This window comes from Drosophila suzukii, chromosome 2L, assembly GCF_043229965.1.
Source record: "Drosophila suzukii chromosome 2L, CBGP_Dsuzu_IsoJpt1.0, whole genome shotgun sequence".
Lineage (NCBI taxonomy): Eukaryota > Metazoa > Arthropoda > Insecta > Diptera > Drosophilidae > Drosophila > Drosophila suzukii.
Genome location: NC_092080.1, coordinates 15,140,093 through 15,157,572, shown reverse-complemented (window position 1 = coordinate 15,157,572; position 17,480 = coordinate 15,140,093). Strand labels below are relative to the sequence as shown.

General features: G+C 37.9%; 1 protein-coding gene across 3 annotated transcripts in view; it reads left to right on the top strand.

Annotated features, from left to right (window-relative positions):
• Positions 1 to 17,480, top strand: part of TrissinR (Trissin receptor) — a 32,114-nt gene that overhangs the window by 1,490 nt on the left and 13,144 nt on the right. For all 3 annotated transcript variants that reach the window (XM_036819123.3, XM_036819116.3, XM_070996614.1), the window contains exon 3: positions 14,435 to 15,103. In XM_036819123.3, the coding sequence (XP_036675018.3) occupies positions 14,479 to 15,103 (625 nt within the window). In that variant the 5' untranslated portion in view covers positions 14,435 to 14,478. The remainder of the gene's footprint in view (positions 1 to 14,434; positions 15,104 to 17,480) is intronic.

The following is a 17,480-nucleotide window of genomic DNA, read 5'->3' as shown; positions in this document are numbered from 1 at the left end:
CTCAGCGTACATAAGTTTATAACCCAATAAAGATTTCGAGATAATTATCTAAAATTATCCTATCCTAAAACAAAAAACCCAAGTCCTGAAGGAGCAGATACAAATGATGACAGCTTGTCAGGCAGGTGTTCCTTAGTCCATTTGATTCGGATTGCGAGTCTGTTTTTATGTGTTTTGGTTTTTTTTGTGAGTTTGATTTGCGTGTGCGTGTCTCGATTAACAAATGGTGGATTTGTATTTGCTCAGGTCCGTGTGCTTATTTTTGCCATCAGCACCAGAAAACAGCCCGCAATCAGATAGACAGCGGTTCATTAAGATACCTTTTGAAAAATGTGTTGACACGTGCTCTGTGAACACACATTCATATACATATGTGGGTTCGGTGTTCCTTCAGGAAAAATTAATTATGTCCGGAATGTGTTTTCGTGAATGAGGATAATTGAATTGAGCCTATTTTAGGCCTTGAATAAGAAAGGATAATCATTAATATTTTCGTTTTATTTGTCTAACAAATCGATTGGTTTGAGGATCGTGGAATATTTAAGTATTGTCTCAACGCAGCCCCAATATAGAAAAAAAAAACAGATTTTAGGTCAAAGGGTTCATTTAGATAGAGTATTACTTCCAATACTATGAATCGTATTTTTTTTTGCTTATAACATTGCTATTTATTGCAGTTTTCAGCACTGTTTATTAATTAAGACTGACATGTTTGCAAGCACAGCTGCTAATTCTCAACCTAAAGGAATACCGTTGGCGAAATAAATCAAATAAATAAATAATATACTAGAACACACTCTGCTTTTCGGTTATCGAATCTAATAAAATATTATTTCCTTTATGGTGTCTAAAAAAATCCACTATAAGTTAAGAAACAAAGTTCGATTCGATCTTAATTTGTTTTACCCCTTTGAGTCTGAGTCATTTCCAGTAATATCCTGCGAGTCCTGGCTGTGCAGATATACCGGCATACAGCTCGAAACCCCTGCTCTTAATAGATAAAACACCATCATCTGATTTAGACATCATCGGAATCGCCTACAACCGCCCACAGATGGGCAAACTAAATGAAGCGCAAATGACAAACATTGTCAACTCGACTATGAAGGTGTGATTTTGCTCCTTTTGCTCTGCGGGTGCTTTCCCCCGGCACTTTCTGCTGCCGACAGGCACTTAAAATACCCACAGCAGCATGAAATGAATTCTGATCTGTGGCGTCTTTGTAAAGGCATCAAGGCATTCATTAAAATGTTTGATTAATTAATTAAATTATTCCGGATAGATTTACCAGAGAATAATCTGTATATTTGTTGCTAGGTTCCTTTACATAATAAACTTAAATTACTAAAATATTTGGATAATTATGGCAACCTATTTTTAAGCACAATTTCAAAACAGTTGGCTATTTTCATAAAAATTTAATTTCACCTTGCTAACACAAAGCACTTCAAAATGCAATTACTTTGCGATTTACCGTAGCAACTGGAAAACGCTAACCCATATAATTTAATTTCATGGTAGAAGGAATTGTTAATGTTAATTACTTTAACACCGCTTGTGTTTTATTACTTGCTAAGCTAAAAATGGGTAACGCAATTACAAAGGGGAAGATTAAAGCGTGTAAAAGGTTTACAAAAATAAGTGGATGAGAAAATGTGTTATAGAACAACGTTTTCAAAGCAAGGCCATTCAAATGCTATAACTTCTTACAATACTATATGAAATATTCATAGGATATATTATGTATAATATTATTGTATTCTTTTTCCAGTGCTTTTAGATAAGCGATTTCTCACTATATGGATTGTCGTTAACATGATTTGTTTTGATTTTAGAAAATATATGCTTGTTATGGCACAATTTTATGGCGCAATATATTGTAATAATAAGATGAAGATTTAGCAGTCAAGGTAAAGGTAATCTGACAATTTATGCCTCGATGCTTACGACTTTCATTCACATGTATGTATATAATATATATTTCCTTTACGTCTGCCGACGGAAATACGCAATAAAGTTAGGAGCTTCTACCCCTTTTTTCGCGAGAAAAGCTAACTCGTTTCATAGCATATTTTTTGGCACTCGCTGTGAAATATGGAAGGCAATAAAAACAGATTCCTGCATTTTGTTGAATTGCGGGTGATATTGTTTATTTAAGTCGTAAACTAAACTTTCTGGGAAGTTCGCTCACATATAACCATGTCACGAAATTTGCATTTGAAGTCAGCAGAGCGCTTCTCTCATATTTTGATTTTCGCTTGGAGGAGTTTCCCATACCGCATCTTTTCCAGAATACTGCCCTAAAGTCCCTTTGCCAAACATATGGCTATCAAACTTTAAATATTATATGAAATATTTAAGGTTTAAGGACCTTCCATTTATCATATCTACTGGTCTGGGGTCAATTGCTCCTTCGTCTGTCCTGTTTACATAATGACCCAAATAAACATGTTGGTTGTTTTTAAGCGCCCTACTGTGTGGCATGTTTTTAGAGTCCCATGCCCCGAGCTCCGCTTTCTGCCTAGCGCATATTAATGGGCGATTTGTCTGTGGCCCAGAGATATATGGGCTTTACCTAAAGAGCTTGTATAAAGAGGAATACCAATTTATACATAAGTACCAGCTCAGAAGTGGGTGGATCCAGTAAAGTGTGCTGTCTTTAATTGGGTCCAAGGTCAGATGTGTACTATTTAAATTGAACCATATCAGTTATTCATTATTTTGCATTGGTCAAATAATTGCTTTTTCCTTATTTAGAATATTACGCTAAGTTATTTATTAGTTAATTAAAAAGTTTGGGAACTGCTAGAGATTGCCTCTCTTATTAATGTTCCAACTGCCATTTTAAGTTAGCATCAAAAGTTTGTGGCTGTCAGTTTAACCTTTGGACTTGTCTAAATGACCTTACAGCGGATACATTACTATTTATAACTCAGAATCGATTGGCAAAGAATAAGTGATGAACGTAATTAGTAATTTAACATGGAGTAAAAGGGTTTCTGTACTCGTTGAAACCTATGACACAAGTCGATCCAAGTCGAACTATACGATCCACATTTTCATGTCAGTTTGTCATGGTAATTCCTCTTGACTGAAGAATTCGCGTTTAAGAACTGCACAAATTGCGCTGTATTTTTTAAGTAAATTATATTTGTTTTGAAAATGACTGGCGCAGTTAAGGGTGCTAGTTCTATTTATTATTTACACAACAATCAGCGGAAAATCGGCTGCGGTTTTAATTCAGGGTCAGGTTGTTCGAACTGACCTTTGGCGGGAAATGGAGAAAATGAGCAATTTGACGACACTTTGTACAGGGCTTGGACCTTCAACTTGTCCAGAAGACACCAGCCAACCGCCAGCCACGTCACTGTCCCTCAAGTTGGTCCCCGTCGTCTGATGGCAACGTCACGCAATCCTGTGGCTTCCACAATGTAATTTGCGCAATGCATTCATTAAGCATTTTGCTCCTTCTTGACTTTTTGCGCAATTTTAAACTCATTTGCATGGAAAGCTGACTCCTTCCCGGCAACTGAGGATAATTAGGTTCTCAACTCTTAATGCAGGCAGTCGGTGGCGAATTTTGTTTTGTTCATACAGCACGACACAAATTTATGCTAACGAAGTGAAACAACAACACAGACAAGCGGCGGAACCGCAATCCCATTTGCGAGGGAAAAAAACCAAACTTCGGCACACAAAGCTATGGTTACTACTTACCTTATAAAAGGGGTCAGATCAGGGTGAAAAAAAAAATTGGGCATAACTTCCTGTTGCCACCAACAATAAAGATGAGCAGCCATTTTTTGTTGCCGCTGGATGGGTGGGTTAGGGGGTTGTGGGTCGGTTTTCCAAATAAGCTGGGCTATAAACCACAACAAACGTCAAAACAATTTCCGCCATCACAACTTGACGACGCCGTGACGCAGTTAGTACACTCTAAAAACTCTGGTAGGGGGCGGATGGAAATAGGTGAACCGGAAAAGTGGTACGAAAGTTGTGTTTTTCGGGGAGCCGAACGGTGGGGAATGAGATTCAAAACTTTGATCGCGATGCTAAACTTTTGTAGCCATAAATACCCGATTATTAGGTTCTATAAAAACGTCTGTTTATGATTTTTTGAAAGGGCTCTGAAGTGTCTATCCTAAAGAATAGATGCCAAATTATTAAAATATTTGTAGAGTTTATTAAAAATGTTACAGAATTTATTAAAAAAATAAATTTATTATAAATTTCGTATGCTTTATAAAGTCAGTTTAGCAATTTAGGAAGCACCCATTTTAGGTGTTGTCGTCTTTTCCGCATGGTAATTTAAAAGTAGGATTAAATTTACATAAGATTACTAGGAACAAACCTACTTTTGCTTTAAAATGCGCACGAAATTTATAGAGTGAAAAATTAAACAACTGTTTGACATAGAATATACTAGGAAGCTAATTTATTTGTTATGGTTCCTAATACCTTAATCTTTTAATGGACCGATTTGTTTTAGTTAGTTGCCTGTATTTATGAGTCTAAAACTGATGTTTATTTGATTTCAAAACAAGGCAACATCCCACAGTTTCGCTGCAATAAATCGATTAATACCACTCACAATTTATCTATTATTCCGCTCTCCATTTGAGTGCTTCTATTTCATTTGGCAACCCGACACAATAAATCCATGGTAACCCAGAAAACCTGATTCCCACAGATGACAGCACAATTCGAAACATAGGACGGCAAATCAAGCGGTTTGAAATTGAATGAGGACAAAAAGCACTGAGAGTTTAGGGAAAGCAAAAAAAAAAACACATTTTGTCAAGAGAGCATTCTATGATTCGCAACGTGTGGCAAGTGGGCGGAAAAAGCAAACAAAAATAGGTTTACCTGAACGATGGTTAAAATGTTTTGGGTCTTCTTTCAGGGTGCAATTGTTTCGATTACAGGGCATGACCAGGCACACGTTCCGCCCATCGCATTGAGTATGGAAATTGTACTATAAGCCAAGGGGCCAAGGTAAAAGTTAATAAAATACTTACATGGTCTGGTGAAAAAAGGTTGCGAATCCTTCGCATGTTCAATTTTTGAGGAATCTGTCATGTATTCAAGTACGCTCAAGTAAACAATTTCCCCGGCATGTGTTCATAACCATAAAAAGTCAATTGAAATTCAGCACTGCCAAGGATGAGGCTTTAAACATTTTGTTTAACCTGATTAAAATGCTCAATTTATAAATTTAAAAATGTTTTAAAAACCCGCAATATAGACGTTGAAAGTAGCCACCGTAAAATGGCTGTTAAAATTAATTCTGTGGAAAAATAATAATACCGAAAGAATGTGCCGAACAAACGCCGTTTTCTGGCATTATAAATACAAATAAAAGAGCACTCAACAGCATAACAATAAAATGTTTTGCTAAGGGCTACATATATGAACGTCTGTGATTCTATATTGCCACTTGGAAATTTTTAAACGACCTGAACATTTTAAAGAGTTGTATTTAAGTGCCAAGTTAAATGTTGACCAGGGAATATAACATATTAAATCAGTATACAAACGGTCATGATTATATCAGCTAAACTAGTAATGTTCTACCCTAAACTATAAATTTAACATTTTTAAAGAGTTTTAAACTTAAGTTTTTTTGTCCCATGTTTAGAATTTTGTGTTTAATCTAAAATCTAAATACATAGTTTGAGATATATTTCTGACAAAATGTGGTACTGTTTTTTTAAATAATTAAGAAAGCAATATTTACAAAGGCGAGATATTATACTGAAATATGAAGTAATTAAAGGAGATTAATTATGAGCTCCTAATCTGCGCTTAAACTTATTAAAGTGGATCAAAGGACACATTTAAGTGCCAAAGGATCTCCATATTTTTTCGTCCTTCTCCGCTTCCTAAGTGAGGCTAATGCCTGGCTATCAATTTGGATGCTCTTATGCAAGCCCATAAATTGTTGGCTTGACGGGAGAAGCGAACATAAAATATTGTACTACAACAACGTGGACAACATAAACTCGGCGAGTAAATCACATTTTTCGTTTGTGTGCTTGCATTTCGATGGCATAAATTAAATTTAACGTGCGCCAGCAATGTCAGCCACTAAGTGAGGGAAAAGGTGCTCAGACAAAATCAATTTTCGCCACCCAGTCTTACCTGCATTTTCGGCGAATTGCCACGAAGATGGCGCTTAACTGATAAACTTACGAGTCCCTTCCCCCGGGTTTTCCCCGTATGTGTCTGTTTAGGCGGAAATGCTAAGGGGAGCTGGTTAAGGGATCTTTGCCGCAAGGACAAATGATTATGAGCGCCAGATAGCGCGGGGTACACAAAATGGCATTTGAAAGGACGAGCTGCCTTGGGGGCAATATCTTCGCCTAAGCCAGGCTTCCACGCCAGATGGGGCATATTTTGCCAGGGTCTTAATGGATTTTTTTGGGCTGGGTTTGAACTTTTTGATACGCTCTCTCAAGAAAAATCCCTTTATTTGGTATATTTTTAAGAAAATATACTTAATACTAAAATAATACTAAAATATATGATATAATAGAAGAATGTTTTTCGATTACAACAATTTATAAAATAATAGTGTTTTTTTCTTTCACGATAGATGAGAAATACTTTGCTAGGGTCCTTATGGACTTTTTGATTAGCTCTCTCACTTTATTTGGCCCTTTTTCCAAGAAAATATATGAAATACTAAAACAGTACTAGAATATATGAAATAATATAAAAAAAATGATTTTCGATTACGAAAATTTAAAAAATACAAGTCTTTTTTCTTTCACGCCGGATGGGGCATATTTTGCCAGGTCCTAATGGATTTTTTGGGCTGGGTCTGAACTTTTTGATACGCTCTCTCAAGGAAAAACACTTGTTACATATACTAAGAAAATATTTAATACTAAGCGAATACTAAAATAATACTAAAATAAATGATAATGTAAAAGAAATCTTTTTCGACTAGGAAATATCTAAAAATAATAGTCTTCCTCAGTCATGACCAGCAACTTCCAAACAATATGTACTTACGTAGCCACCTCGACTTTCGTGCAGGATTTGAAGTGTAATAACGTTCTTGAATTTCAAATGAGGAAACCACAAGTTGCGCAATTTCCCGGAAAGTTTCGTGTTTTCGGTCGGGGTAATCCGCTATTAATTGAATCAAATGCCGAAACTTGTCTTATCACCTAACCATGGCAGCCCAGGCATCGTGTGAAAACTTGTCAAATGCCATGGACGTGACGTTGTTCTTTGGCATTTTCCAAAAGGCTATCGAAAGTTTTTGGAGCAAATGTTCAAAAGGTTGTCTTAATGTCAGTGGTGTTCCAAAGGTTCAATCACATTCTGACTTTTATTGTGATTCCGGAAAATTGATTGGTATAATTGGGCGGTCTTTCTTGGTAATGTGATTAGTGCAACTCCCAAGAAAAGTAAATTTATTCACGGCTATGCAAACGACTTTCTTACACATTTCGTCTTTATGACTTTCTCCCGTCTACTTTTGCACATGTTGCGTATTGTTTTTTCTTCGATTAGTTGGCCCGCAAAGTTATTCCCATCCAACCAGACGAAGGCATTCAAAATAATGAATGCCCAAGAGCAGTTTCGAAATTGTTCTTTTTTTTTATTCAAGTGCTTGATTAATTTTCCAGCTAAAAGTTTACCACCCAACGTTCTCATCCCAGCTGTCTAGCCTTCATAATCATAATGTAATATTTATGTGGCTGCCCGGTCTGTCGGTCGGTCGACCATCCTGTCCGACACTTGAGTATGATGAATGTCCTCAACATATTTTCAAGGCCCGCCCAGGCCCATTGTTTCAATTCCTATCTTTAGTTGTGGTCTTGCCTAATTAATGAGCTCTAGGCCGCCCGAGCGCCTTCCCCAGGATTTCGCCTTTTGGGGAAAATCACAATACACTTGAGCGTGTCTATGTCTAACCCACCTCCTCATGTTGGCACATATATGGAGTACAAGTGTCGTAGCCTTTGGGAATATGCCTTTGGGTCTTCCCTTTATGTTGCCTGTCACATTAGGACTCATTTAAAGTCGAGTCAGGCAGAGTTGAGGGAATATTTACCCATCAAAAATAAGTGCCTATTATTTTCCAATCCTGCCCCAGCGAAAATGCTTTCAAAATTATTTTTTTATTGTTCGTGTTTTGAATTATAAATCAAATATTCAATAATCATTAAATAAATTGGCTTATAATAGAATCATTTTCAACGAATTATGCCAGCAAAAATTGTTTTGACCACAGCGTTGATTTCTGGTGAAGGAAAGAAGGAATTTGCAAATGTTCAGGTCAAGGTACAGTCAATTTAACCTCAATTTAAACTACCACCTAAGCTACCATTTTGCCCTTTCCCATTTGCTTGCTTATATAATAGGCAATAGCAGTTCTGGTCCCAATTTTCGGTTTTGCGGTTTTTCAATGCTGCCATTTGCATTTAAAGTTAGGTAAACCTAACTTCAGAAGGGTTTTCCAGGGCTACGTTTTGGTTTTCGGAATTTGATTTGTGCTGAAGATTAAAGCGGAAGTGGCTCGTTCTAGAAGCTTTACGGCCGGGTCCCAAATGGTCGGACCACTGAAAACTTTTTCTAATAAAAATGGAGCCCAAATTTTTAATAAATTTTAAAACGACCTTTGAATTTAGTTGATTTTTTCCACCGCGAAATCCGAGAGGGCTTAGTCCTGTGCGCATATCGCTGTCATTTCCGGCCTTCGCGTTCCAATTTTCTCACGCTTGTCTCACGCCCCCAAACCACCACGTCATATATGTAAGCCTCAGAATTCCCCAGAGCCAAAAGTTTCGTTGGTCTGGTGGAAATTTTCGAGTGGGAAAGTTGGGGCTGCGAATGCCGCTAGCAGGCGCCGAAAACTTTGCATAATCTTCGACCACTCCAGCTGAATTTCCCCCTTCTATACTCTCGATTTTCCGCGGCAACTGTCATAAATTATTCGGTGTCGATGCGAAAGGCAGGATGGTTGGATGGCTGATGGTCTGTTGGGATCTCGGGACCAAGTTGAATGCAAATTTAAAGAAAATTGTCGCGAAAAGTCGATTGCCAATTGCCGTTTAAGCCGTTCCTCCATCTGCAATCCGAGCCACATTAATTTCCGAGGCCCCCATAAATATGCAACTCGAGCCCAGAAGTTGAATATCTCGCAGCCGCACTGTTGTTGCACAAATTGGTTGCCAGTCGACTGGCGAGATGCTGCCATTTGAGCCGATGTTGTCTGCTAAATTGGCTTCCAATAACGTGGTCCACGCCAAAAGTGTTGGATCCCCCGATAACGTCCCTTAGAAAACCCCCATTCTATGCGGCCCGGCAGACGAACAATAGTGCCCATTGCATATTTTTGGCAAACAATGGCTCGGCGAGCCAAAGGACAAAAGGTGACCAAGGTCGCGGTGCACACATATTCCCGGCAACCAGAACAACCAGGGCAACCAGAGCGTGGCAACAAATGGGGAAAACGCATTTTTCCTGCACCACCTTGCAGCTGGTGTCGCCTTCCAAAAGTGTCGGCCCCGGAAACTGGGGGTTTGGTTTTCCCCCAATCCGCACCCCAAAACCATACCACCAACGGAAATGTATATGCGAGTGTGCACTCCGAATTTTCTGCTTAAAAAGTGCGACTTTTAATCCAGGTGAAGAATAAATTACAATATAAGTTTTAGTTGCATTAGGCAGTAACAATTTTTGGGAAAATATTTCTAATAATGTTTATGGATTGCATTAACAAATAACGAGGAGTAATGGGCAAATGATTTATGCCCATGTAAGTAAGTTATTTAAGGCCTTGCTGGATTTTTGACTAACTAATTGGATTTATTTTGAAGAGTATTGGCAACCTGGATTTATTTTAAAAAGTCACTAAACCTAAATCACATGTTAGGGTGTAAACCTTAAAGGCCTTTAGAGTCTGACGAATAGTAAGTACTTCAAATGAAATGAATAAGTTTCCTTGAACTGTTAAATTTGAATAGGAAAATTGATCTTGTTGTCTAAGAAAGTTAAATGTAATGCATTGCATCAATCACAAATAAGGTTATTAGTTATGATATGATTTAATTCTCTGAAAAAAATGGCCTAATTAAAAAAAACTAATAAAGGTGAATATTTGAGATGAGGAAGAGTTGCATAAAATTAGTATTTGCAGAGCAAACAGGCATTGCATTTGCACAATTCGAACCTTTTAGTTTAAACCCATTATACTTTTTTCTTTTGTTGTTCGAAGCACTTTAATTCCCATTGATATTTGCAGAAATTGGTTTGAACTTCAGACAATATAACGATTTTTCAAGGAGAATAAAACAAATCTCAAGGGTAATCATGTTTGTTAAAAAATGTAAGACTTGATAATCTATATGTTAATTTCACATTTAAATGCAATGAAGGATAAAGGATATTAGCAGATTAACAACGAACAGATAGGTGGCAGCGGTGCAAAAAATATTTGAAGTAAGTTTAAAGCAACCTTCAAAAGTTGACCTCAACCTTAGCTAGCAAGCGGAAGAGTAAACCATTTTTCATTTAGAAAAACAGTCCTTAGAGCAACAAAAACAATTACTCCTTTTTCTGGCAAAACGGAGTATATTAGCTAGAGAGGTTCTAAATGGAACACGATAATTAGCCAGAGTGATGCCAAATCCTTATTAAATTTCCTTGTTTGGCTTGCCAAAAATTTTAAAAGTCCTTTGGAATATAAATCATGGTCGTTGTGGGGCCGTCCTCGCTGGTTTCCACAGCACCATAGTAGTTCTCACTCACATGTCTGGCAAATGGAAAAGAGCTGACACAGTGGGAAGGCATTTTTCACTTGGCTCTCGTTGGCACACTCAATTACCACCTAATGTCCTTACTTGAGCACAATTTACGCAAACATTTGGATGCGGATTGGGCGGGAAAGTGGCTGGGAGATGGAGATGGGAAAGTGGCGCCCGAATTCCGATTGCCCCCGCCCGGCTGCGTAAATGCTGCCAACTGAATGCAACATGAATTCACATTCTGCAATTTTTGGTACTGCCGTTGCCTACCCAACAAAAAAAAAAGGGAAAAATAATATTTTGCTGCGATTTGTTCGCTGTGTGAGCAAGCTGTAATGACTTTGCTGTTTTTCTGATTTGTTTGCTGTCTGCACGAACAAATTACACAATTTTTTTGCTGTTTTAAGTTCTGTTTATGTTTTTCATTTGCAATGCACTCATGGCATCTCACATCAACCATATATAGTCTTTAAGACTTTAATTTAATAATGAAATTAGGGGACTCAATGTACATAACATGCAAAGCCTTTATTAATGGCCTTCTCAATTACGTAACTTAACAGATTTTCTGTGAACAACATCCCCATTAAAACCACATTCCTAGACCAAGTTGTGGTCGACAAGACTCAGAAATTAATACGAAATTCCAAGAAATTCCATGACAAAGACGAATTTTCCTAATAATTATTGAAATTTAAAAGGATTATCCATTTTAAGACCCTCTTATTTGCTAATGTCTTCGGCTTATGTGTAAGTAGGAAGCCCCTCAGGCAATTAAATAAAGTCGAAAGGGAAGCTTTCATTGCACTAGCTGCTGGTTTTTAATTAAATCAGTATCAGGAAAATCAATTTAGACGCCGAAGCCCCAGCAAACGTCAGTTTTCATTTGTCTCAGGCTTAGGGCTCCTTAGCGGCTGCAAGTACCCAGTCAAACTGAAAGCAGCTTGGCTCATTAAAGCGCCAAACAATTTCCGTTCCGGAAGTCGTCGACAGCGCGACAAACTCCTTACACTTTCCCATTTTCCCCACCTCTTTTCTACCATTTTCCGGGAAGGCGTTTAAAATGCAGCCGGATGAACAAAAGAAGTCAAAAGAACATCGTTGCAAGTAATGCAAGGAATTTACGATGCCATTCCGATGGCACTTCTTCGGTAGTTGGGCTTCCAGGTGTTTGTTTATACTAAGTCGGCTGGGAATTTCAGTTGAAACTCGAAGTAAAAGTGAAATGATAAATTGAATGGATAGATTGTTTGAATTGTAAACAAGCACTTATAAAATTAAATTATTTCTAGAACAATTTACCGAAGGTTTTGTTCTCCTAACTGGTCTTAAAAAAGTCGTTAATGTGAATGAACAATTTTTTTTTAATTCTAGAAATTCTTAATATAGTTATACCCGTTACTCGTAGAGTAAAAGGGTATACTAGATTCGTCGGAAAGTATGTAACAGGCAGAAGGAAGCGTTTCCGACCCCATAAAGTATATATATTCTTGATCAGGATCACTAGCCGAGTCGATCTAGCCATGTCCGTCTGTCCGTCTGTCCGTCTGTCCGTCTGTCCGTCTGTCCGTCTGTCCGTCTGTCTGTCCGGATGAACGCTGAGATCTCGGAAACTATGAGAGCTAGGCTATTGAGATTTGGCGTACAGATTCCTGAGCTTCCTACGCAGCGCAAGTTTGTTTCAGTAGACTGCCACGCCCACTCTAACGCCCACAAACCGCCCAAAACTGTAACTCCAACAGTTTTGATGCTAGATAAAAAATTTTAACTGAAATGTATTGTTCTCATCAATACCTATCGATTGACCTAAAAAAAAGTTTGCCACGCCCACTTAAACGCCCACAAACCGCGAAAACCTGTGACGCCCACAATTTGCATGCTAGATAAAAAATTTTTCTGAAATGTATTGGTGTCGTCAATACCTATCGATTGATCCAAAAATAATTTTGCCACGCCCACTCTAACGCCCATAACGCTTAAATCTGTCTACCGCCGGTAGGTGGCGCATTTTAATTTCGCTTTGCTGCTTGCATATCTCCATTTCCCTTTGAGTAACGGGTATCTGATAGTCGAGGTACTCGACTATAGCGTTCTTCCTTGTTTTTATCTTGATTTTAAAAAAAATACGTTTTTCAGGTCTAAATTTTTCTCAAAATTTTAAAATTTTGTGCAAATAGTTTTCTGAGTGTATGGATATCAGACAGATAACTATATCCTTTACCTGTTTATATGGAAAATTTCCAAGAGGTTAAAGGTATTTGGTTATATGACACTGATTCATATAGAATATTTAGTATTTATAGTCACATCATTTAATTGGTATAATTTTAAAGGGTATTGAATCATAAGCTACGTGTATAGACAGTTAAATAACTATAAGAAAAGGCTAAAAACTATTCAAAATAGTGTTGCATGCTGAGTGATTGCTTTTGATACTATTTAATAGTAAAACTCTAGAAAGTAGTAAGTTTGTATTGTTTTGTTGAGAGAGTAGCTATTTAATTGGTCAAATTAAGAATTCGATGGGTTGGGCCCATTTAACTATTATATTGTTCAATTTAACCCAATATTTTTTTTTGTGTGTAGTTTTAAGCCATCATTTGGCATATGAAAGTGAAGATATAGTGCAACTTAAGGCATCTTGGAATATGGAGACATTAAACTGCGTTAATTACCCGACAGTCTTTATGTTTGCTTATGTTTGATGCATATTATAGTGTGTTTGCATGCGAGTGTCTATTAATTAGAGCACGTACACAAACACAGAGAGCAATAATCAAAGCTGCAAAATATGGGGAGGGGTGGTGAATATTATGATATTGCCAACTGCACTCGCGTAATTAGCAACAAAATGTAGTGCATATTAAAAATAGCAACCAGCAGAGATAGGAAATTGTAGCTATGTGTTGGGGCGCGTGGCAAATGAAAAATGATAATTTCTTTTTTTTTAGGCAAGTGCTCATGTTCGCATTGGCAGACAAACGTTTTAATTATGTTCATTATTATAGGCGGCTTAATTAAAAAGTCCACTCAAACAGACATAGGAATAAGTACCACTGGACTTGTGTGGGCTGTAAAAGCAGAATGTCACGCCCTGGCATGAGATTTGCAGGCAGGCCAAGTTTAATTGCCGTAGGTCACAGAGGACGTGACTCTGCACCTAATGAACTAAAGCTGTTCCTGGTATAGTCTCAGGTTTTTCCGATAGAAGCAGAAATGGTAACGGCAGGTTTTTCTTATCAGAGCATCAAGGGTGGCTTAAAGAACTCATATGAAACCTTGGTATATTCTTTATAATACAAGCTTGTTGTGTTTTTAAGGCATCCAACGTAGTCTCTTCTGAGCAAAGTCGTTTTAAAAGCACAGAACTGTGGTTTTAAGTTTAAAGGACCCTTTATATTAACATCCTGATAAGATAAAAACCCTTTAAGTGTTATTTTTATCTGCATCACTACAATATCATATATTTGTTTTTGGAGAAAATGTTTGTAAGCTGGTACTATCATTGCAAGCACCCAAGAAAAATCCCTTTTTATATAGATACGCATGCCAGGCCGTAGTATATTACAGTGCAGCACATTGAACATGAAAAATTCCAGCAGATTATATTAGTTTGTACTGTTTGAAGGAACTAACTTTCCTCTTACTCCACCCTGCTTCTTTCCTTGCAGCTGGGCCCATTATTAGCGGCTTGAGGAGCACACACGTAACTTTGATGATAATGATGATGATGATGCAGACATCGAGGTCCTGGCAACAGGAATCGGAAGTGGAGCAACGAAAACAACATAAACAACCATGGCCAACTGATGGGGCAAACATATCAGCGGCTTACGACCGTAACAGTGATAATGACGATGGCAACCACGGGGTGGTGCATAATGAAAACAACGATGGCAGCCCGAGCAGCTCAACGAATTTTAGCACTTCCGCCTTCCGACAGCGGGAACAGGAACTCCCACCCACCGGTCAACAGAGAACCCGGATACCCTCCGCTGGACCCGGATCCTCCAGCTCCACCTCCATTTCCAGCTGGACAATGCTGCTCACCCTTCTCTCGATTTCTGCCCTGACATCCTCCGCAAATGTCTCAACCCCCAGCCATCTGACCATCAACGGCAGCATTGGCAGCACCGATTACATACTGCTCCCCGGGGACTCCACAACAGCCCTGATTCCTGTCCAGACCACCGGGATCTCGGAGGTCGGAGGTGCCGGACTGGCGGAGCTCGAGGACGAGGAGGATGCGGAGAAGGCCAGTGAATATATCTTCGATCGCACCGACGTGCGCATTATATTCATCACCCTTTACACTCTGGTGTTTTGCTGCTGTTTCTTTGGTGAGTAAGACAAAGTTTAATAACATGTTGGTCAGATGTTACAGCCTTTTTATAGACTTCTTGAAAAGTATAAAAAGTATGTAGGTAACAGGCCAAATTAAGGGATTTAGACCCTTCAAAGTTTTACAAAACAGAAACACTTTTTAAGTAGCTAACAAAGTTGTGCGCTTCATTATAAATCATTTCAAATATTAAATTGTGTAACAAAATATTTAAAGAATACTTACAATTTTCCTAAATGTTCTTAGTCGTCAGGCTGCCAGTGATGGTTAATTATCTAACAATGTTTTAATTGAAACTATTTCTCTAAGTGAACTGCCTAACATTTTTCCTTACATTTACAAGATTTTTTCTGGGAATATTCGCAGAATACATGTATGTATTTGCTCTGCTATTCATTAATCAGGTCCTGGCTGAATGTTATGTTTTATTGTACTATATGCTGTGCTTGATGGGGCACAAAGGGCAGTCGAAACATGGAAGTCAGGAAAAAGAGTAGGCAGTTTGCGGTGGCCCTAGGGATAGTATTCCGGGTCTACGAGAATGCATGAACTTACGCCTGACTTGCCAATTATTCAATGTCCAGTCTTCCAAGCCATATTGAAGTACATTCGAAGCTTTTGCCTTTTTCTTTTTCTTGTTCCCTTGTTCTTAGTTCTTTTGGGTAGTAGTCGTATTTGAATGTCTTGTTCTAGTGATTGTAGACATATGGTTCAATTAGCTCCAATTGCTCATAAGCAGGGGAAGTCAAATCGTGTTATTACATCAGTACAACAACACATATATTTTGGGTCATAACAAATTGGCCAACCAGATCAAGAATATTAATAAAATAAAAAGAACCCTTTAAAAAACTTTAGTAATTTGAACTTTACCCTACCCATTTTTTCCTCATCATTGCAAATTCTTTGTTAAAAAATAAATTACTAGATATATACTATTTTTACGACTTCTTTGAAACCATTTTATCCTATTAAAATCTAAATGTCGTGCAGAAACTGAATTGTACAAAAGCCAAAGCGATTATATCTTTCAAAATTTAAGGTTTCGTCTAGACATTAACCCGGCCCTCCCACGGCCCATGTGGCACATTAAAACGAAAGCATTTAATTGATAGCACTCATTAGGCCATTTGTTATTTGTTCTCAGCAATGCTTAATTGCAGACCCACACATAAACATAAGATGTCCTTCGGCCTGGCTGCTTATCTGGCACCGGACGGTTAGAATCAATTATGTCGTTCGATCGGGCGTTTTGCGGGTGTTGACCAATCTGGGTGTTGGCCATCGTCAGTTGTAGGCTTTATGACCCGCAGTGACACCGGCATCAGCATCAGCATCCCCAATAAAAGAGGGGAACATGTGTATTCGCCATGCCGAGTGGCGACAAACAGTCGCCCGCCCATTAGGCACAGACATGGGGGCGTGGCCGGGCATTGTGCGGACAATTGCAAAGTGTAAGCAACTTACATAGTTCACTTCACAGGCGACCGGAATGTGGGCGGAAATGGGGGCGGGGCGGGCGCAATTTACATCGTTCAGTCACGTTTAAGGCTTTGTTTGGATATTTGTTTGTGGCTGTCACTCGAACAAGTAACTTTATTGCCATTTTTTCTGCATTGCGTGAGCTTCGAGTGCGAATATTTGTTTCCTTAACTAATTGCTTTGAGCTTACGAATGGCACTGCAATATTTAAAAGTATTTTAATGTCCTTGGTACTCGGAACAAGTGCGTTTTTGGGTGATAATTTATCCGATTTTTTTATTGAAAATGTTTGTTTTCCCTACTTTAAATATGGGGTAGGTTTTACTTTAACATTTGGGAGATGCACAACGGTTTTAAAGTTTTCTTAAATATTACTCATACGACACGTATGCGGGTTACAATTAAAGAGAATCGTCCTCTCACTTGACTTGTCAACCTATACATTTTGTTAGAATATATATAAGAGAATTGGATCAAAAAGAATTTGTTCTCTGAAATCTAATTCGCCTAGATTAAATTCATTTTTGAATCAAAGGCAACAGTACGTATGAGTAATACATTTTGAAGACAAAGCGCAGACCCTAAAACTTATTTTGATATTTGTTTCTTTTAATAATTAGTATTATTTTTTAAAGCTAAAAATGCATTTATTAAGATATAAAAGTAGCCAATAAATGTTTCATTTTCAAAATCTTACTTTTATAGTGCATTTTGGAATATGTCCATGGGTTAGTGCCTTATAGAGTAGCGAATGCTATACAAAAGCAACTAATTTGATAAATTAATAAATTAAAGCGAAAACTTCTTACCATCCTATAAATAATCTTGTATACACGTGTATCTATCTTTGATGCTTGAACCCACTGGTGCTCCTCTTACAAATCCCGATGCAG